The 22,004-nt window shown below is 36.7% G+C and overlaps 5 protein-coding genes across 7 annotated transcripts; 3 read left to right on the top strand and 2 right to left on the bottom strand.

The window, feature by feature from the left end:
- Positions 1,652-2,107, top strand: LOC18776630. Its single transcript, XM_007210559.2, has one exon. It carries the CDS (start codon positions 1,652-1,654, stop codon positions 2,105-2,107), a length of 456 nt encoding a protein of 151 aa, XP_007210621.2.
- Positions 4,322-5,065, bottom strand: LOC18776068. Its single transcript, XM_007209739.2, has one exon. The coding sequence runs from the start codon at positions 4,837-4,839 to the stop codon at positions 4,513-4,515; it is 327 nt and encodes a 108-aa protein (XP_007209801.2). The 5' UTR covers positions 4,840-5,065; the 3' UTR covers positions 4,322-4,512.
- On the bottom strand, positions 7,987-11,909 carry LOC18777278 (putative E3 ubiquitin-protein ligase UBR7). Of its 3 annotated transcripts, none has more exons than XM_020564433.1 (6): positions 11,700-11,909; positions 11,501-11,581; positions 10,320-10,478; positions 9,823-10,083; positions 8,478-9,125; positions 7,987-8,330 (listed from the first exon to the last, which is right to left on the bottom strand). In XM_020564433.1, the coding sequence occupies exons 2-6, from the start codon at positions 11,579-11,581 to the stop codon at positions 8,241-8,243; spliced, it is 1,239 nt and encodes a 412-aa protein (XP_020420022.1). In that variant the 5' UTR covers positions 11,700-11,909; the 3' UTR covers positions 7,987-8,240. The 3 variants fall into 3 exon arrangements, with proteins under 3 accessions (XP_020420022.1, XP_020420021.1, XP_007209195.1); XM_020564432.1 differs by having other exon boundaries at positions 11,501-11,618; positions 11,754-11,909; XM_007209133.2 differs by having other exon boundaries at positions 11,754-11,909.
- LOC18776973 (RING-H2 finger protein ATL20) lies at positions 16,279-19,063 on the top strand. The gene is made up of 2 exons (XM_007211259.2): positions 16,279-17,362; positions 18,428-19,063. The coding sequence occupies exons 1-2, from the start codon at positions 16,618-16,620 to the stop codon at positions 18,892-18,894; spliced, it is 1,212 nt and encodes a 403-aa protein (XP_007211321.2). The 5' UTR covers positions 16,279-16,617; the 3' UTR covers positions 18,895-19,063.
- Positions 19,129-20,550, top strand: LOC18777773 (putative RING-H2 finger protein ATL21A). Its single transcript, XM_007210088.2, has 2 exons — positions 19,129-19,826; positions 20,132-20,550. Exons 1-2 carry the CDS (start codon positions 19,148-19,150, stop codon positions 20,548-20,550), a joined length of 1,098 nt encoding a protein of 365 aa, XP_007210150.1. The 5' UTR covers positions 19,129-19,147.

The following is a 22,004-nucleotide window of genomic DNA, read 5'->3' as shown; positions in this document are numbered from 1 at the left end:
TAGATGATTCAACTACTATAGTTATAGAGAACTTATTCTCTCACTCACGACAATAATTTGACTCTCAGACTCTTCTACTCTTAAATGAAAAGAGAAGAAATCGTTAATTTGAATAATTCAAGAGTCCGAAATATGAGCTAGGTGGCTTGAGTGAGAACAAACCACTTAATTGTGTTGATGTTGAACCTCATCGTTCCCCTTTGTTCAAGTTAATTGACATTATAATTTTTGTAGTTTTTCAAGATGCCAATAGTTGGAAGTTTAGGTGCTGCGATCAAATTCATTGACTAGTCAAGTCTGCCGCACAATTCGCAAGACTATCCAAAGCGCGTATTGAGAATCACAGAAGACAAGACACCAAGATCAATTTCAATCACATATGTACTTCTTCCAGCTGACTAATTAAAGTTTATGAGCGCCACTGATATTAACAGTTTGGTTTTGAAAATTGAAATTTCCATCTTCGGTCATGGTTAAAAACGTTCTATCACACGAAATTGAATTTCCAAGTTCGATTAGTTTTATTGGGTTGCATGGCTCGATACAAATTATGAAAAACGGAAATAAGCATAATCTAAATAGGTGGTCTATTACAAATTGTATATTGTCTTTTGAATTAAAACATGACACTATTTATCATCGTTTCACCTAAAAAAACATGACACTATTTAAAGAATTCATTAAGCCTAACATCGCCCAAATAATGCATCTTTTTATCCTATAAGCTAGATTGCTTTTGTTTTCAACACATAAAACCTGACTAAAATATCAGAACTTACTCTGCACTAACTACAAATTTTATTCTCCAACTAATTGTGGCAACATGTTTTAGAGCCCCAAAAAACATAAGCTGTTAGGAATGAAAACAAGGCAAACAAGTTTGAGGGCACCCCTCCCGTCTTGGGATATTGTTTTTAGAGATATTTAGTCATATATTTTTTCTTAGTACGAATACTATGGATAAACTCTACACCATTTAATTTCTATAAACAAACTAAAAAAAAACTCAAAAAATGACAGTTGGCCATATTGAATTTTATTTTGATTATTAAATTACTTTGATGTCCTATTGAGTATTTTGGGCTTTTTTTTATGAGGTTTTGAGTATAATAGTGAATCTCTCATAATTTTATACTTAAGTTAAGATTTTAAGAATTTAGTGTATTGAACTTATAATTTTTATTTTGATTTTGATAAAGTGATATTCTAAATTATTCAAATTTATCTACAAGGAGGAAAATTCGAAGTCGAGCAGAAAGAGACATAAAGAGAATTGACCAATTCCTTCATTAAAAAAAAAGAGCATTGACCAATTCCTTCTTAAAAAAGAAAAATAAAAAGAAAAAAAATGAGCATTGACCAATTCCAAAATGGTATTTATCTGTTTCTACTGCAACATGATTTTTGCTTGTACTTCGGGGTCCCCTTAGTCTTGTGACAGTCTACCACTTGAGCATGACTGGTAGAGAGACTTTGTGCACTCCTCATGAATCATGATGCACTTGCAGAAATTTACCCCATCTTACACTCCATGCTATCTCTGTCTCATCTATATGATCAATTAATTGCTATATATACACATATCCTCAACTTCATTATGCATCATCTATCTATCTATCTATCTCTCTCTCTCTCTCTCTCTCTCATAAAAATGTTGAGCTCTTTCCTTTCTTTTTTCAGTAGGATCAAAACAGTAGATGCCATGCTAGAACTTGAGAAACCCGACGTAAAAAATTTTATATACAGAGATGAGTTAAGTAAGAAGCCATTTTCAAAGAAGCAAAAGATGAATGGCAGTACTTGCTTTGAAAGTTCAGAGTCACTGATCAAGAGGGAATTGGAAGATGGGAAACTTTGTGGGGGGAGATCAAGCTATGGCAGTGCAGCTGAGGAGAAAGGAGAAGTGATCAGAGTAAAGATTAAGATGACGAAGCAAGAAGCGGCACAAATGCTTTCCAAGTGCAAAGATGGAGGAGTTCTCGAATTCAAGGATGTAACTTGTGCGCTTGCGCAGATTCCAACGAGTCGTGTTCGTATTGACCCGTCACCAGCCACTTGCTGTGGTGCTGTTCCAGCAGTTCTGAAGACCATCCCTGAAGAATACTGACAGTTAGTTCAAATATTTTTACATAATTGGGGGTATTGGTTAATTTTTTTGGGCCTTCAGATTCAGTATGTAGTACTAGCAAATTAGCATGTGAAATTTCACTTGATGATTATGTTCTGATATGCTGCAGTTTTCGTTGGATCTAATGAAACTTATAATTTACTCAATTACAGTATCAAGGTCCCCATTTTATTTAATTGGTACTTTAGGCGAAGATGTCCTTTTCTATCGTTTAATATATAGTTTACATAGGTTTGTCCTCAGATATATATAGGCCTAGTTCCAGGCTTAAACTGTAATTTCGACTCTCAAAACTGTTTAGAAATGGTGTTCGGTTTTCTTTCTTTTTATGAGTTTTTTATGGCAAAACGTCTCTGTGATACACGAAACTGTCACTTGTGGTCCTTAAGATTTTTTTTTCTTCTGTTATAGATGGTCTTGCACGTTAACCTCCGCACATCCAATTGGTCTCTACCGCCACACGCGGTAAACCCCTTTCATGTCACTTGAGCTAAGGATGATGAGCTTCACCAATTTGCATGTATTATGTAATTCTGCAATTGAAATCTCACCCCCCGTTTTTGAATAGGGCTTTGCCAGTAATTGGATCCCAACTTACCCAATGATGGTTTGGATTTGCAAAACATCATGAGATATCTGGCCTATGATTTCTTTTAGGTGTATGGGCCTTAGGTGAAAAGAAAAACAAGAAGAGTCTTGGTCATGGTGAAGTCTTTGTGGCTGAAGCTTGGGCCTTATTTTATGGTCTTAAACTTGCTTGGCAGCTGGGTTTGTGTCAGATAACTGTTAATTCTGATTCTGCCCTCGGTTTTGATATGGTCAATGGAGATTGGGTGGACTCTTATCCTATGTCTGGTTTGCTTACCAAGTGCAGAGAGCTTTTGAAAAACCAGTGGAATTGCAGCATTCTTCATGTCTATAGGGAGACCAATTTTGCTGCTGATTCTCTAGCTAAGATGGGTCATCATAAGGATTTGGGTTATCATGAGCTCTCTTCTCCTCCTGACCAGTTGCAGCCTATTTTAGATGAGGATAAGAATGGTCTCTTGAGGCCTAAATTTCTTTCTGTGTAGTCTTTTTGGTTTGGGCTTTGACTCCTATTTTACCTAAAAAAAGAAAAAAAAAAAAAAACAAGAAAAACAAGAATCTGTCTGGTTTGGGTTGCCTTAACTTCGACTTGTAGGGTGCCACTGTCACTCAAATTAAAGCCATGCTAATGTTTCTGCTGTGAGAGATTACTATGAATGAAATTCAATGCCTAGATAATATTATTGGTTACTTGATTTTCTTCTGGCTATTAAATTCAGTTTGGCAAGAGCTCAAGCATGAATGAAGGCCACAATTTTCCATGGTGTTCTGCAATCTGTATGTCAACATGTTAGAAATTTGTGGGTTGAAATGGGCTGCAAGTCTCTGTTTGGAGTAAATGCATGTGGCAAAATGGTAGTTAAAACACTTGTGAGACACACCATGTTTCATTAGTCATAAGCTGGTTCTTAGACTAACCATCCATAAATAATTCAATCCCCACATGCAGTTAGGTGCTCACTTCAACTATGGGGACCCCAAGTGTATATATATATATATACACTAAGTTTGATTTGATTTATGGTTTGATGGAGTATCTAAATATATACACCTTTTTACTTTTTTCTTTTCTTTTTTCAACATCAACTTCCACTAGTGCCGGATGATTGAAAGGTAGCAAATACTTCACAGATTTCTGAATTTCACTGGCTCTGAACAGAATATAAACATGGGAAAATATAAGAGATTTTATTGAATCAAACTCTCTGGATTTAAATTTAACGAGTATGTATAAGAAAACTTTGGAAAATGCTAGCTAAAAACACAAATAATCTTCAGAAAAGGAACCCCCAACCCCCCCCCCCCCCCCCCCAAAAAAAAAGTATGTTTCCTGGCAAACCGACTTGGACTTGCCAACTTCAACTTGGACCATAAAGATATGAAGAGAATTTAAAAGCCACTTTTCAACTTGAATTTGTACGGACATGTTATCTACTTGCATGGACAAATGCCATATACATGCATATACAGTCTCAAATTCCCTGGTATAGCTTTGTTGGTTGTGCTTTTTCATTTGTACTCATGTGGGTAGAGGTTCGAAACCTCAGGTATCCAATTAATATTTGTGTGTAAACTCCCCTCCTCAACCAATCACTTGTACTAAAATAAACAATCCCAAATTCCCAATTGAAAATATGGAAGAAGACCAAGATCAGAGCAAGAGAAAGTTGTTTTACATATCAAACCACATCTGAGCTCACCATTTTAGAAAATTTTAATTACAAAATTGGGTCATCACCCACATCAAATTAAACTCTGCAAACAAAGAAAAACAAAAAGAGTTTGGATTTTGAGACTCATCTATCCATCTCATTTACTTCAGGGCACTCCATGATACTCTCCAAAGAAGGCTTCCACCCTTCCTCAACTTTGGCTCTGCTTCTCTGGATCTCCTCCAAAACATCTTCCAAGCTCTTCCCTCCTCTATCTTTCAGCTGAAGCATCAACCACTCTAGCTCTTCCTTGGTCAACACAATCTTCACCCTTACGTTGCCATCTTTGCTCAAATTGCTCTCTTTCACAAACCTAATTTCATTTTGTCTTTCTTCTTGCTCATGCTTTTGCTGCTGCATTTGATCCTCTCCTTGCTGCCTCTCTGTGCATGTCTCCACACAATTTCCCATGGTCTTGGGTTGTGTCTGCTACCAAATAATTAGGAACCACACCTTCCCCAAAATGATAAGTTTTGATTTGAACAACTCTTTTTGTTGTTTTAAATCAAAACCATTAAAACCAGTTTTGGACACAAGAAAAATCAGGCTTTGATGGAGAAGTAGGTTAATGTTAAAGTGCTTTTTTCTGCTGATAGATATATATAGCTAGTTAGAGCATGTAATGGATGAGAGAAGGGAGCTAGCAGCATATATTTATATAGGTGTGAAATGGAAGAAATAAAATAAATAAAAACAAAGAAAAAGATTACGTAGACTTGTTTCATTCACGAGTTTTGATTCTTCTAAATTTAAAAGTGAGAAATTCTTATGTCACTGCCTATGGATATGTCTGCTTGTGACATTTTAAGGCCCTGTTGCTGCATAATGCATAGCTAAGCGCTCACAAGAGTCGCAACTATATTGTCAACATTTTTTTTTTAAAAACCGACATTCTATTCTAATCAACTGATCTAATTCGCATCTAAATGCTAATTTCTTTAAATATTTTTCTTTTGGTTACAACAGAGGTTAATTATTAAAGAGCAATGGAAGAGCAGAATCATATGTCGGCTCATGGAAATTACTATTCTTCATATAAACAATGGAGGCACGGCCCAAATAATCATTTTATCACAGTTTGGCCAAATCGGGAAGTACTTGCAGCCACCAAATTATTGATTGAAATATTTGAAAATGCAAACTACACAACAAGAACAGAAGAAGAAACTTTCTTTGTCGCGGCACTAAATTTGATAACGAGAAATGCTTAAACATGTTTAACGGATGTATAAGATTTGCAAAAATAAAAACAGATTCGCATCCACTTTTTTTAGAGCCCAACATATACAAATTTTTTTTTGCTTCTACTCTACTCTCATTTTCCGTTTTCTGTACACGTCTTTATCAATTTCTTCCTAATATTGCAACAACAGTTTTCCCCCTTTCGTGGACAATGTGAACATAATTTGGTGGAATCTGTAGGCTAAATCTACAGAAGTTTCATGTCCAAAATTCATGGACCCCATTCCCCGACATGTCACGGGCATACAGCAAGTCTGCAACCTAACGTCCTCTGCCAGTGCCAACCATGATATTATAATACAAGGTGCCAAAATTAATAGATATATAGCCACAAGTCCTGTCTTTTCCATAGTCTACTAGGGTTTTTGTTTTCTTCTATAGCATCAGTAAGCACGGATAATTGGGATGGGATGCATAAAAATATAAAATATTTGAATTTACGAAAATACATGGAAAATTAGACAGTCTCACACCGACACCATTTCTATTTTTTCTATAATTTTGCCTACGCAGTCATAATTTCCCTCTATTTCAGCAAGTTTTTTCTTTTTCTATTATCATTTTACTAAAATAATAGGGAAAGAAAAATAAAATAATAATTAATTAATTTTTATACCAATATTTCCAAGTGTGCATGTGAATGTGCCATAATTTACGTAGAAAATGTCTACGAATTTTACCTACTACATATATTTATTTTCAAAGTGGAATGCAACTTTTAAAAAAAAATTTAATTAATTTTGGGTGAAAGAGATTGAAGTTCAAAAGCAGAAGAAGAAATTCGCAAAGGCACACCAATGAAACTTAGAGATTTGGTTTTTACAATTGAATTGAAAACATAGGGTCAAGAGAAAGGGGCTTATGGTTGAAAACATCTGCCCTCCAGAATTCAAGCATATACTTTTGTGGTGATATATGGTTCTTTTTAGAGATCACTCACTTTAGAGAGTGACTAATTTTCTATTTTGTTTCAATGATTGATCACTTTGTAATTAAAAACAATAAAATCCAACCTAATAAGCACTTTTATTACTTTAGGTCTGCAAAAGTTTAGGACCCAAGCTTTTTCTTCTTTAAAAGAGGTATGAACACGAATATGATGAGCCCTTTTCCAATTTTTTTTTTTTTTTTTTTTTTTTTTTGTAAAGCAAACTAAGGACTGTAATTAAGGTTTATTTTAAAGTATCGACTAATCTTATTTACAACTGTAAAAATGTTGATTTTCTGTTAAAATGATTAGACCTCTGTCTATTTTGAAAGCCGCCACAAATTTGGAAAGAAATCTTAAGTCAGGCTATTCTATGCGACTGCCGGTCTCACTATCTTGTGAGAGCCGCCGCATATAACATGTGTTACAATAGCATTATGTTGAAACCCCAATTATCTAAATAGCCCAAAACGAAAAACATTAACACGTTGGCCAAATTACAATCTTGGTCCTTTACAATTTGATACATGCCATTTTAGTTTTGACAATTTTGATGTTTTGTTTTGTTAACAATCACGACTCTAATATTATTAAGAAAAATAGATGGAATACTTACGTTTTGAATAATTGGTAATCAAGAAAAATAGGGGGTGTGTTGAAGTCATCATGACGACCAATGACGAAAATACATGGCACCCCAAGAAAACAAAAAACCCTATGCACAGAAGAAACGTAGAGAAAATCTTGACTTGTTTAAAATACAAGGTGAGTTTGAATTTTTATACGACTAATGATAATAGCTTAATATAATTAGATCACTTTTAACAACCGGAAAAACTATAAGTTATACAAATCTTCAATGAAATATATACTTGCTTAGTCCTCTCACTAATCAGCGGTACATTAGTCCTCTCACTCGAGAGTCTCCAAAGTTTAGGTAGGATAATGACTACTTTTTTTAATTTTGGATAGACTCGATCAACTGTAAAACAAATGAATACAATCATTTTCCGTCCCCAAGGGAGGGCTAAAAACCAAGGCCAAACCTACTTTTGCCCCCTCCTGTTAAAGAGTGTTGACAAATCTGCATTTCATATGGGGATATTTATTTGTGAATCAGAAAATCACGGCCCCAAGATTTCCTCAGCCCCACCCAATATTTAAGTGCCAAATAAGCTTTAAATTATTAAGACCACGGAACAAATCAACATCTAGTCTCACAGCAGATTTGAGTTTATTGTTTGTATAGGAGCGCTCAAACGCTAACCGCTCGTTTGAACCCGCTCCACAACGTCATCTCATAATCCAAACTGTTCCTTTTTCTTACGTCATCATAACGTTTTGACAGCATGTACGCGTGTACCTTGTCGTCATAGATTGCAACACAATAATACCGAATTGTATGATCTAGTCGCTTATATAAACATTTCATCTTGAGCAAATGAACAGAAGAACCTCAAATTATTGTCATAAGGTTAATATGTAAGTCTGCAAGGTAGTAGCATTGACACTAGTAGAACATTCTAACTTAGAACAGCCTAGATGTGCAAAGGCTTTTAATACTGTTACTGAAACCGGGAGTAACTCCAAAAGCAAACATAGAAGGTTAATAACGTTAACACAGCAAAGATGCAGTAATAACTTACTCTACACGCCTGCGCTTCTTTGCTAGATTCTCAAAAACCTGGTGGACATCATCAGACGTGATTGCCTTTGATGGATCAAATGATTCCTGCAAAATTGTGCAGCTTACATTTGAGCACAACTTAAAATCGCATATTTATAAAAGCGCATACTCTAAAATGGTCTCTTACATGATTTAAGATTATATAAGCACTGCACAGAAAAATATTAAAGTTTATAATCATCAAGGACATACCAGGAAAGAACGAAGCTCATCTTTCATGTCCGCAATGCCATTCAGAATCTCTATTTTCTCTACATGGCCAAGTTTATCGAGCATAGTCAACTCAGCCCCCTCCTGTTGCTGCAATTTTTCTTCTCTCTTCTGCTTTGCCATTTTCTCATACTCCATAATTGTGTCTTCCTTGTCAAGCAAAAACCTGATATGCTTCTGTTCATAAAATTCACTGCACTTTTCACACCTGCAGAGTGCATCCCTCCAATTTTTTGATAGAAACAATGGCTTACACTCTAAAACAGGGGAAGCATCCACCAGATTAACTCCAAGAACACAAGTAACTTGTGAATTGGCATCTGTCGTGCATTGATCAGAACCTATATTTTTCCCAGAATTTTCTCCAAGGAGCAAACCCTCCTCACCAGACACAGGTTCAGAAATGTTATTATAACTATGAGAAATATCATTCTCCAGCTTTCCAGATCCACAAGCTAAAGTCACATCTCCCAAAACTTCTTTATCCTTGCCAGTATTAACGGAAGAATCTTTTTGGCTTCCTGCTGCCAAGATGTTTTGACTATATAGCCTTAAAAAAGAGCAAATTACTGAGCATCCCTTACATATAAAATCCTCATATAGAGGTTCACCTTCCTCGTCTCTTGGAATCTGTAGTACAATCAAGGACAAGTAAATGTAAGCAGGGTTCTTGGATAGAACATCAACCATTAAAAATTGGAAAAGTTTAGATGTGATCGTCGCAATTGAGAGAGATCAAAGATAATTTCTTTTTTACAAGTAAATGTAAAACTCTAACCCTATAAAAATAGTAAGATAAGTCTTCATACTAAATTTCAAATTTTCACAAAAGGTCTAAAATCCTTAGTACAAAAGCAGGAAGACTACCTTCAAGATTTAGAGTGGCTAAAGTACTTCAAAGTGAGGATTTAGCAATCTAGTACAGCTATATTAAAATTATCATTACGTTGATTAACTTTCCTCCAAACTGATGGAAAGCCATTACCAACTGATAAGGAACAGTATCAGAGTATACCCCCTGAACTGATATCATAGCTAAAATACAAGCAGCAGCAGTATACAATGGGCCCCAAAATATTTGATTTGCTTTACTGTTGATGATTAATCAGCACAAAAGGTGAGAAATTGTAAGACTCATCATAAATACTGGCCGTTCAAACTGACAGCATGACCCAAAACCCAGTACCATTGTATTAATTACACCACTTGGATAGGAAACATGCCTTGCCTAATAGTCGGAGAAAACATGATCTAGATATATCGCCTACAAAATGAAACAAAAGCAGTATAAAACATGTCAAATATGTAAATAGCTCAAGCTACCAACCTCATCAGAAGAGTCAAGGCCGATATGTTCCTCATGGAACCAGTCCTCACACACACAGCACTGTATCATCTCTACTTGGTCTTCAACATCTGGATCAGGATAGGGGCGACCGCAGGTGCAGTATGAACCCTTGAAATTATGGTTGTACGAATTCTCAACATTTTCCACATCTTTCTTTGGAAAAAGCTTGCAGAAGAATTCTCCAAATTTTGAATTTCCACAATCACATCTAAAATTTCTCTTGGTCCATAGTTCTACAATCTTCTCCAAGTAATAAGAAAGGCCATCATTAGATTTAGGCACTAATACATCAAGATGTAACAAACTTGAAATAGTAGAAAACATTTAAAGCAGTAGAAATAACACACCAGGAATACCAGAACCCAAAAGAACATAGACCACTGAAGAGGTGATATAAGAAATGAAAACAAAAATTGCAAAGCCTTATTTTATTAACTTAACATAAATATTTAACATTGGTAAGAATATCAAAATACCTCGTGGCCATCATGGCAAGACAAGCTGCAAGCTGTGCAAACCCCAGCATTCCCGTCTGGGGTGCAAGTCAAGCATGAGAAAATTGCTTGCCTCTTCATATAACCATTATTATAGGTACACTCCTTGCCTTCATCGCCTCCCAAAACCAAATCAGCTTCCTATGAATGATCAAACACCAAAAAGTAGGAAATAACTAGAAAGCAATAGTAACGTTTTATTTGAAGTCTGTATTACTCTTTTCAAATTTAAGATTATGAAGGCGGATCAAGCAGTCCCAGAAGATAATTGCTCCTGCTCCTCAAAAGATTTGGCTTGGTTCATTGATTAAACAAATGTATAAACAAGACATTGTTTTAAAGCTGATTAGTTAAATGGGACAAGACTAAACATCAAATTAATCAGTCTGAAAAAGTAGAAGAACTGGGAATTCTGGAATTAGAATAGAGTTCCCCAAAGACAAACTACTAATCTATGTTTCATTTTCACAATCCATCACTATTTGATTTAATCCTTCCTCGGATCTTCTGCCATCCCTCAAAAAATCAAATATTTGGTCACCAACCCTTCGTCCAGTTGAACAATTAAATACATTTTGAATGAGCTGAGCTCAATCTTCTGTGTGCAAGAGGACCAATCATGACCTTTGTTAACTTAATCAGGACTTGTGAGCCAGTCCAGGCTAGTTGTGCCAAACTCAAACTCTCAAAAAGCTTTCAGAGTACTAACTTGACCTTATTTGGGCTTGTTTACAACCCCAGAAGTAGTAATTCTTTGCAACTTAATCCTCGCTTGCAAAATTTATTTTCTTTTCATATTCGCACTTTCAACATTTACTAATTTTTCTGTTACAAGAAATATCTTAAATACTGTTAAGCATGAAGTTAGCTGTCCAACCAAGCAAGTATGTACATTCACGAAATCTTCAATCTTGAAAGGACAACTCAATCGCAGAGAAGTTACATAACCCTTAAGCCAATCGAACCTAGAATGGATTGCTTATCCATTTAAAACCTGCTTAGCTCATTATAACAACTCTGTTCAAGATTAAACCTAGTATTGTCTTCAAAACACTATAAATGGTAAAATGCAACATTTTAACCCATTTAATTTCACTGACATCTTTACAAAAGTAAAACACTTTGGACAAATTGGTAACTGATTATGATAAAAAGAGGCAAACCAGTTCCTGATCCTCAACATCCTTGAGATACTCTTGGATTGAAACGGTGTGTTCAGCCTCATCCTCAAACGCACTGTCCATCTGCACAAAGACAATCAATTTGCTTCAGCGCAAACCTCTGTACCCAAAACCCAATTTGAAAAACAAAAATTTCAGTCAAGAAATTAATCAACAATTGCAAGTCAGGAAAGAATACAACCTAGAACAGTAAACCCTAGACAAAATGGGGAAGTGAGTTTTCGATAAAAAGTACCAATTTGTTGGGGCAGGTGTCTTAGGGCAATCAGAGGTAGACGAGAATGACGATGTGGGTGAGATATTGAAGCAGAAGAGAGGCGTTCGAAGAAAGAGAGAGGAGAGGCAGAGGGCTAGGGATTTTATATGTGGTAAGGACTATAAGGACATTTTCCCGCCATATTGAGCCCCTATTGAGGGGTGAGTTCACAGATCAAATTACTAAATTCCGTTCCCTCCAATCGAAATGTGAATATTTTTGGAGTTGCTTTGCTTCTATAATGGCCTTTTTTTTTCAAAAAAAAAAGAAAGTATTTTCCTTCAATAATACACATGTATAATTTATTTTCTTTTTATTTACTTGATTTTTAAAAATATATTTTAACTGTTAAATTTTTACTTTTTAGATGAAATGACAAAATTGTGATATGAGATAGGACAACGTGAGATGAGAAATGTGTTAAGTGAAAGGCAAAAAGTCATTTTGGTACTTGTAGTTTGTCACTTTTATCATTTTGGTCTTTGTCGTTTCAATTTGATTAATTTTGTCTCTATAATTTTCAATTTAAGCAATTTAAGGACAAATTCCAATTTCTGTCAAAATATAACTTCTGTTAGTTGTAGAGGGTCATTTCGGTCCCAAAATAAAATGGTAAAAATGGCAAACTATAGGGACCAAAAACGACTACAGTTAAACTAAAAATTATTTAAAATTGTTTTATGGGTTTTTCTCAAAAAAAAAAAAAAGTTTTATGGGTTGGGCTAAGTTAGGCTTGGAAGTAGGTTGGCTGGAAATACAAATTCACAATCTAGTCTTCTTCTTTCTTTTTTTTTCTTAGTCATATTTGGTATATAAGCATCACATTGTTGTATAAGATTGGAGTATCATATTTGATAAATTTACCTAGCATAATCAACTTTAATTGATATCCCACATATTAGTTAAATCAGTATATTTTACAACTATCACTACTAGATTCCCTTATATTGGACTTTAAAAATTATTTTTTGGTATACTACACACCACTTATTACATCATGTGGCATTAAAATATGATTACGTAATTAATTCGAGAAATTTGATCCTCTAGGTCAATTCCAGTAGAAGTACATAATGATAGATACTTATTAACTTGTTGGTCCTTTTTCCCACAAACGCCTCTTGTTGGATTTGCTCTACGGAGCGAGGAGGTCATTGAATCAACACCAATGCCTCGTTTGGATCTTCTTGGCCTGCGGAGAGGATTCTCTCAACTTCCGAACAAAATTGAAAGTTGAATCACGTTGACAATAGCGGGCGAGCTTGGGCTGGGCCCTGTCGGTTTGCTCCTTCCGTCCTAATTCAGGAGTCGCGTAGGCATGTCACTATTGGATATGGGACCAGCTCAATAGACCTGGTGTGAGTGGTCTGGTGTGTTGATTTATTGTGTTTGCAAGTGTTCTGGACCTCTGCTCAAGCCATTGTTCTCTAAGGGGGGGTACTGGCCTGGATAAGTTCTTTTTTATGCATTACTAAGAGGACTTCAATATTCTTTCATTTGTGTATGTTAGTTTGACAAATACGAGCAATATCTAATCAAACAAGGAGGAAACCAAGATCGTGGTTAATGACATCCTATTTGGGTTTATAAACCTAGTTCAAATTCAATTGACCCTTAGATAGGGTCAATATTCCAGTCAATTTCGGGCCCAACAAGGTAACTTGGGCCCAAATCAACCTTCTATTTTTGGATTAATATAGCCCTATTCGGGCCTAGACCTTTATTTTGGATTTGAATGATAAATTTAAATAGTGCGAGGGCGGGAAATTAAATTAATCTACTGAAACATTTAAATATGTAAAAGCGATTAAACAACAAATGTCTAATGAAACAGTAAAGGTATATTCCAAAATCTCTTTATTTGATTTTAACTTGACAACAAAAGGAAGATGAGAGTTATGAATTTATCCATTTAATTAATTTGAAATATAAATGATAATGCAAGGAAAAATTGGAGATTTCTCTATCCAGTTAGATGGATACATGAATACAAACTGATCATTTAAAAGAAAATCATACAATGAAGATGACAAAGCAATAAAAGATGAACCATGAGTTGTCAACTGGTTATTTGGAAATTAAGCAGGTTGGTTTGAAAAGATCTTGAGTTTTTTCAAGTGTTTTCGAGACATTGCATCTAACTTGGAGAGAGAGTCCTTTTCTTCTGTGGCGGAGGCTCTTTATTTATAGGCAAAACTTCAATGATGAAAGCTGAAAGATGATATTTGGCTGCTATCTAAAGTCAGCTGTTGATTTGTACCGGTTCATAGGTCAGATGATGAGATGCTTATGAAAAAACCGCTGGTCCCTTGCGATATTCTCCTGACCTGAGTCCTTTGTACCTGGAAATCTAATTGGCAATTTGGCTCCCTCTGGTTTTGGTGGCTTTTGTCTAGTTTGCTTTCTTGTTAGGCGAGAAGAAGGTCAAGTCGTCATTAATTGTGACAATCTTCTTCAGACCCTCACGTGGGTCAATGTGCAATAGTTACCGATTTTTTTAATTTTAGTGCGACTCAAAGGCCTGAGCTTTCTGACTTTGTGGGCTTCTATTAATTTTCCTTGCTTATTGACGGCCCACTAAGTATGAGGATTTCTTTTGTCTTTTAAAGAAAAGAAAAATATATTGGGCCAGGGCTTCAAAATATATTCTTTTGAGAGATAGATCATTTTTTAGTCCATTTACAAAATATGGTACAAACATAACCTCACTCTCTCTCTCTCTCTCTCTCTCTCTCTCTCAATTAGCACATCAAACATGGCTATGATATTAGAGCTGTGTATTATAACAATTTTCTTGTTTAGCTTTCTTCCACACATAGCAACAAGTGTTGATATTCAAAATCTGTGAGGACATAATAAGTTGCGGCGCCAATTTGCAGGTTATTTGATTCTCGTTTCGACTAAACGGACACCAAGATTCTAGTTGTGGCTATGATCGCAACTTTGATCTCACATGCGATTGTTGCGGTTGTAGTCCTTGTTGCTGTCCTTGTGGGTATCTTCTGCTGCACTTTGTTTAGGTGCTGCTGCTTGTAATGCTGCAATGCCTCAGAGGCATTATTATACTACTATTAGGAATGCATTTTGTCATGTTATTCATACGGATTTGAGCTAAAAGTGACTTTTGAATTTCTAAATCTTGCTTAAGTATCACAGAATAAATATTATCGATACATTTTTTATACAATAATTTGATGGACACCAACTTATATACACCATGATCCAGCATGACATGTCTTTCCAAGTCATATTCCACATCATATAATTTAATTACTTAAAAATTCAATCCTGCCACATCATCTTTTCCTCTTGCAACTCAAACGATCCTCACTTTAATCAATATGCCTAAACCGCTGATCATAGCCTTCATCATTGTTATATCGTATCCGTGAGATGCCCCACCGTCAACCGCCACAACATCATCGATCGGCTTCTATGGTGCTTCGTCATTAGTTCGCGGCTATTTTTGGATATATAAGGCTTCAAGCGTCAAATTTGAAGTAAATAAAGTAGGTGATGTTAGTACCAAAAGTTAATGGCAACAACCACAACTAACACAATTTTGTGTCAAGTGGTCAATCTATGGTGGCCAACGCCCTTTGATCACGACATTAATTATTTATAACAAACATGAATATAGGCCATAGGTTATCTATGAGTGTGACTTATAATAAAATTTTCTAGTAGTGGATGTATGACTTGGAAGTTCATATCGTGTTTCACACATAAGTTAGTGACGTGAAAATTTTATCCAACCAAACATAATTAAATATCAATTTATCGTAAATTATTGTGTTTTTTTCAATGGTATATGAATATTTTTTAGTTTTATTATGTAGTGTTTCAGTGCCATATTTTCTTTTCTTTTTCTTTATTACTGACGTCTATCTCACTGCATTATAAAATTAATTAGGCCAAGCACTGATCGAAATCTTGATTAATTACAGAATTCATATTTTCTTTTTGGTCGGAATCAGATAAACTTTAACAAACATACTATTCTAAGAAGCTGACATGCAGTATAATGGTGCCTGGAAATTACTATTACCACGTACTGGTGCTTCATGTTTCAAACTTAATTTCAATAATTTATTTTGTTTGCTAGGTATTGGATTAAAGAAGACTGTGAGGGGAACAAAAAGTAATCAAGATATTTTATAAAGGGAACAAAGAGTAAGAGTATATAAATGATTATGAAGATATAGTTTGAAGTTTATGTAATTAACGATTATCAGTCATTCATGTAAATATATAATCGATATTATTATTATTATTTGAAATTAATTTAGTTTTGGCATTATTTGTTGGGGTCCTCTGAAAAGTATGCATGGAATCAGTGGACTCTTTAATTGATTTTCAGCCTAGGTCATATATATTCTCTAGAAATTGTGCAAAAGTAGACTTGGTCTTGTCAAATGGGTTAATAAAAATAAAAATAATGTTTAATGAATTAAATTTAGAAGATTCAGATGGTCTTGGCAAACAAACTGTGTAAACTTGTCAATTAGACTCCCTCACCTCACCCCATGTGATGTGAGTTCGAAGCCACATTCAATGAGCCTTCATAGACCCAACAATTTGCTTCTTGTATCAAACGCTGACTTCTTCCACTATGCCATGCCACCCAAATTTAATATTCAAGACAAAACAAGAGTCTGAAGGCGATGACTTTCGCCCAGTTTCCACCGTCACGAGGCCTCCAGCCCAACTATAATGTCAAACCATTTACATTTTTCTTTTCACAATAATTCATCATAAAATATGTCGAGGTTATGAACCACTCTATATGCCTAACTAGCTTAAACCCTTCACCAAACAGCTCATTTCTAGTTTTCACTATCAAATGGCTGCCTTCGAGCTCTTCTTCTCATTCTTACTCTTGTTGATCTTCTTCTTCATCATTCCAACACGGGCTTCCTGCCCTCCCTCAAGCTGCCCGAACGGACCGACAGTCCGCTTCCCTTTCCGGCTTCAGAGCCTCCAACTCCGGCGTTGTGGGTATGCAGGGTTTGACCTCTCGTGCAACAACCAAACCCTTCAAACCACACTCTCTTTCTCAAACTCTAGTGGCAATAACTTCGTAGTCCAAACCATAGAATACGATCTCCAAACACTTATTGTCAACGACCCCGATCAGTGCCTCCCCAAACGCTTCCTAGACGGCAGCTTCGACAAGCTCCTCAACACGAGGCCGTTCCGCATCCATAGTTTCCAAATGTACACGTTCCTCAACTGCTCGCCTCAGGCGACGTCGTTTCCAGCCCCGGCCAGGAATATTTCCTGCCTCAGCGGTGAGAATCACACGGTCTTTGCTATGCGGTCGGGAGAGTACGATAATTGGCTTCAGTCTACGGCTCCGTCACCGTCGTCGTCACCATCGTCATCAGGACTTTCGTGCGAGGTGATTTCGAGTGTTCGGGTTCCGGCAAGAGCTGCGAATGAATTGGCTGTATTTGGAGATGCCATAGAAGGTGTTGCGTTGACTTGGTCAACGCCTGATTGTAGAGTTTGTGAAACCAGTGGGAGATATTGTGGGTTAAACAGAGATAATCAGATTGTCTGCTCTGATCCTAAGGCTAAAAGAAAAGGTAGGTTTTTTGAATTACTCGTGATATATATAATTAATTATGTGCATGATTGAAAGTAATTAACAACAGCTCTGAAATTAATTTAATTTCACTCACTTATTTCTGTTTGGTTTTGATTTCACTCACTTACCACAATTTTATTGGGAAATTTGGTTTTGATAAACAGTTTAAGATACTTTTTTTTTTTTTTGGGCCTATTTGGAATCAATCTGAAACGAGGAATTAGAATTATCCCAATATTTTCACACGAGTTGAATAAACCTTGATCGAGAGAGAACAATGTCTAATCAGGTAAAGAAAATGACTAAGTCAATTCCTGGGAGGGGTCGTGTTGCATATTCCTTGGGTACGTCAGACTGAACTTTCATGTCCACTTCACTTGTGCATTTGAATTCTCACCGTATACCCATATTATGATTAAAATGAGTTGAACTTGGATGTGCACTCAAATATTGTTCATACTTGTGGTTAGGACATCTCTTTCTATCATTAGCAAAGCCACTATGTGGCAGTGACACGTAATGCCACGTAGCATGGTGTGGCCTTTTAATTATGGAAAATGCTAGGGAGACCAACTTTAGATACCAACTTGTGTACCAACTCTCTAATAGAGTGTGGGACCCATTGTATTGGTGGGCTCCACCTCTATTAGAGAGTTGGTACACAAGTTGGTATCTAAAGTTGGTCTCCCTAGCATGACCCTAATATAGCCTAGTTTGACCCTTGAACCGTTGTGGACCTTTTATCTCAATCCATAGTCAAGTTGTCAACCCAGAAATGAGGGATGAACAAACGCGTAGCTTGACTACTGAAAGTTTCCATGCTTACCAACTTACAGCTTCAAACATTTAATGTCATGATCATCAGCTTCCAACTTCTGAGAATTCCCCTTCAAAGAAATTAAGCTTTTTGTTTGTAGCGGCCAAAATCATTCTATTTTTAATATATTACAATACGTCGTCATTAGTGATGTGTACATGCACCAATTGTTCATTATAGTTTATTATTAAAAAAAAAGGACAAAAGAATTTTGCAAAATACTAACGTTGTCTATTGCAATTTCAGGTCTTCCCAGAAGTGCAAAGTACGGCATAATCATAGGCGTGGTAATACCCGGGTTCTTATGCATCCTTGGACTAGCAAGTTATGTCTGCGGCAGAATAAATGCTTATGGTCGCCGCAACCAGCCTGACATGGACCTATCTACCTCTGCTTCTCAGCAGCCCGCTATTGTCGTAGTGGGCCTTGACAGTCCAACTATCGAATCGTACCCGAAAACTTTGCTAGGGGAGAGTCGGAGGTTGCCCAAGCCCAACGACACCACTTGCTCCATATGTTTAGGTGAGTACCAACCCAAGGAAGAACTGAGGACTATACCAGAGTGCAACCATTACTTCCATGCTAGTTGTGTAGACGAGTGGCTCAAAATGAATGCAACGTGCCCCGTTTGCCGGAAGTCACCGGAGGGCTCAGCTCTTGTAACCCCTTCGTCTTCAATGTCTTCATCTTCAACTTCTTTACCATCGCCATAGAATTCGATGGTTTATTTTTTGCTTCTTTCTCACTTTTCGCCATAATTTAATTAGGTATGGTTGTGATTTGTTTTGTATATAATATACTTGGGGGTTGTAATCGATAGAGACAATGATTGTTTTGTAATACAATAGTTTCCTTAGTTAACGTGGACGATGTTGTTTGTTTGGTTTGTTTTGTCATGGCATATTCATATATATAAGCCGGCGGCCACTACCTATATATTGGTCTGGTTTTCCCCGCCTAGCTCATATGGCCACCTTAGAAATCTTCACCTTGTTATTCTTCTTGTTCTTCTTCCTTCCTCACACACCAGCAAGAGCTACAACATGTCCTCGATCAAAATGCACAGCCGGCAGCCCATCGGTTCGCTTCCCTTTTCGGATAAGCAACCTTCAACCCTTACATTGTGGATATCCAGGGTTTGATCTCTCGTGCAACAACGAATCTCAAACCATTCTCACTCTCCCATCTTCCGGAGACTTCATCGTCCAGACCATCAGTTACAAGGACCAAATCGTATTGATCAACGACCCCGATAACTGCCTCCCTAAGCGGTTCCTCGACCATGACATAACTCTTAAAGATTCACCCTTCAACTACGCTCATGGCCTCGAAACCTACATGTTCCTCAACTGCTCGGCTGCAGCTGCAGCTGCAGCAACATGGACTTTTGCACCAATTTCTTGCTTGAGCAATGAGAACTACAAGGTCATTGCAGCTCCAACGAGCTTGTTATCACCGCCGGGTAACGTTTCAGGGCAGTGCGTTGTGATTTCAACAGCTTTGATTCCCAGCTTATTTGATCCGTTGCAAGGTGTTCAACTGGGATGGCTCGAGCCTGAATGTATTTCTTGTGAAGCAGCTGGTCATTATTGTGGATTCGACAGTGCAAGTTCGCAAATTAAGTGCCTTGATCCTTCAGATTTCTGTATGTTTTTTTTAGTACCTGAATTTGTTCCTGGATTTTATTTTGGTCCTTTCAGTTGTATCATGCATGGTAATTTGGTCAAACCGTTAATTTGAGGGGTACAATCATCAATTTGGTCATACTCATTTCGAGACCATATTGACGGAATTTGACGAAAATACCAAATTATTAGGGGATATATGAAATTAAAAATTAACACCATACAAATTCATGGTCCATTGCAATTAAAAACACACGTCCTAATTAATATTTTCATCATACTTGAGCATGAACTAATGGTATTCCTTATACTGTTGCAAATTCAGTCTCTTCAGGTCTCTCAAGAGTTGCAAAGTTTGGCATAATGATAATCATGGGAATTCCTGGGCTTTTGTCCATCATTGGGATTGCGGTTTGTGTTTGTGACTCGATAGGTGCCGGTAGTCGGTCCCACCAGCCAATTGCAGAACTATCCACAGTAAGCAATCGAGAACCTCACATGCTCAGAATGGGGCTTGATGGTCAGACCATCGAGTCATATCCTAAGACTCAACTTGGTGAGAGTTTGGAATTGCCCGAGCCCAAGGACAACACTTGCCCGATATGTTTGGGAGAGTACAAAGCCAAGGCAATACTGAGGACTATACCAGGTTGCAGCCATTATTTTCATGCCAGTTGTATAGATGAGTGGCTTAGATTGAATGCAACTTGCCCCATTTGTCGAAATCAATCGAACAAACAGTAATATTAACTAAAAAATTTTCAACGTCGTTTTAATAAAAGCGTTTCTGATAAAAATTCTTTGGTGTAGAAGTGCTTTTTATAGAAGCACTTTCAAAACTAATCTTTACTAGTCTTTTGCTTTAAAGATTTGGCTTGTGTATATAATTTTTTTTTACGCAATCATTTATCTCATATTTTTACTTTCTATAAACAAAGGTATATATATGTCGATGAGACAGAGAAAGAGATGTGGTTGATTAGGCTTATGATATTTGGGTTTATTGTCACGGTCATAGGCCGGCCATATTATAGACTCATATTGGTATAGTTTTCACCGCCTATTCTATTGCTATGCCTCACTCAGATGGCTACATGGCTGCTACCTTAGAAATCTCCACCTTCTCGACCATATTCCTATTCCTCCTCTTCCTTCCACAGAGCGCTGCAAAAACCACCGCCTGCGGTAGTTCAACATGCACCGCTGGTGCCTGGTGGCCTACTGGTTCGTTTCCCTTTCCAACTAAAAAACAACCAAGTCCCAAGTAATTGTGGGTATCCAGGGTTTGATATCTCATGTAACAACCGAAGACTCAACTAGGTGAGAGCTGGGAATTGCCTGTGCCTAATGACAACATTTGCTCAATATGCTTGCGCGAGTACCAGCCCAAGGAAGTTTTGCGGACCATACCTGAATGCAACCATTATTTTCATGCTAATTGTATAGATGAGTGGCTTAGAAGGAATGCAACATGCCCTCTTTGTCGAAATCTACAAGAGAGATACATAAATAAAAAGTGATTTAGTGCATGTTTGGCATTGCTTATTTGGGGTAATAAGTGATTTTTTAAAAATTTCGAGAAGCCCAACCCGTTTGGTAAACTATGAGAAAATCACTTCTTGTTAAAAATTGCTGTGAGAGAAAGCTATAAGGGAAAGCAGCTAATGAGGTGATTTCATTTTCTGATTATGCAGGAATCAGTTTCGAAGAGGCGTTGAGTTTCGTAATTATGTAGCAATCATGTTCTAATTATGCGTAAAATCAATACTAACAACACTTTTAACAAAAATTTTACCAAACACCAAATTGCTTTATCTCACAGCTGATTTCTCTCACAGCAAATCTGACATCGATTATTTTAACAGCACAGCAATGCCAAACTGGCCCTTGAGATATGATTGTCTCGTACTAGTATATATGTAGATGTGTAAATAAGTTGGTTTGACTTGCTTCTTTTACGAGCCGAACTCGATCACCTAAAAGAATTGATGTATTGGCGCTTCTGCCATTTCTGCAAGATTTTTTTTGGCATTTGACTCATTGAGAAGCCATGTTCATCCTTCACAAAGCTACTGAAGAAATTGCCCAAAAATCACTACACTAAAAAAAAAAGCGGCAGTAGTACTAATTATTTTTTGTGTGACTGTTCTTATTAGTAACGTTTTTTAGCGACTAAAGCCAACAGTCACCCTGCAGTT

Source organism: Prunus persica, chromosome G5 (assembly GCF_000346465.2).
Source record: "Prunus persica cultivar Lovell chromosome G5, Prunus_persica_NCBIv2, whole genome shotgun sequence".
NCBI classification, from domain to species: Eukaryota; Viridiplantae; Streptophyta; class Magnoliopsida; order Rosales; family Rosaceae; genus Prunus; species Prunus persica.
The sequence above is the reverse complement of the archived record's forward strand: the minus strand, read 5'-3'. Positions and strand labels throughout refer to the sequence as shown.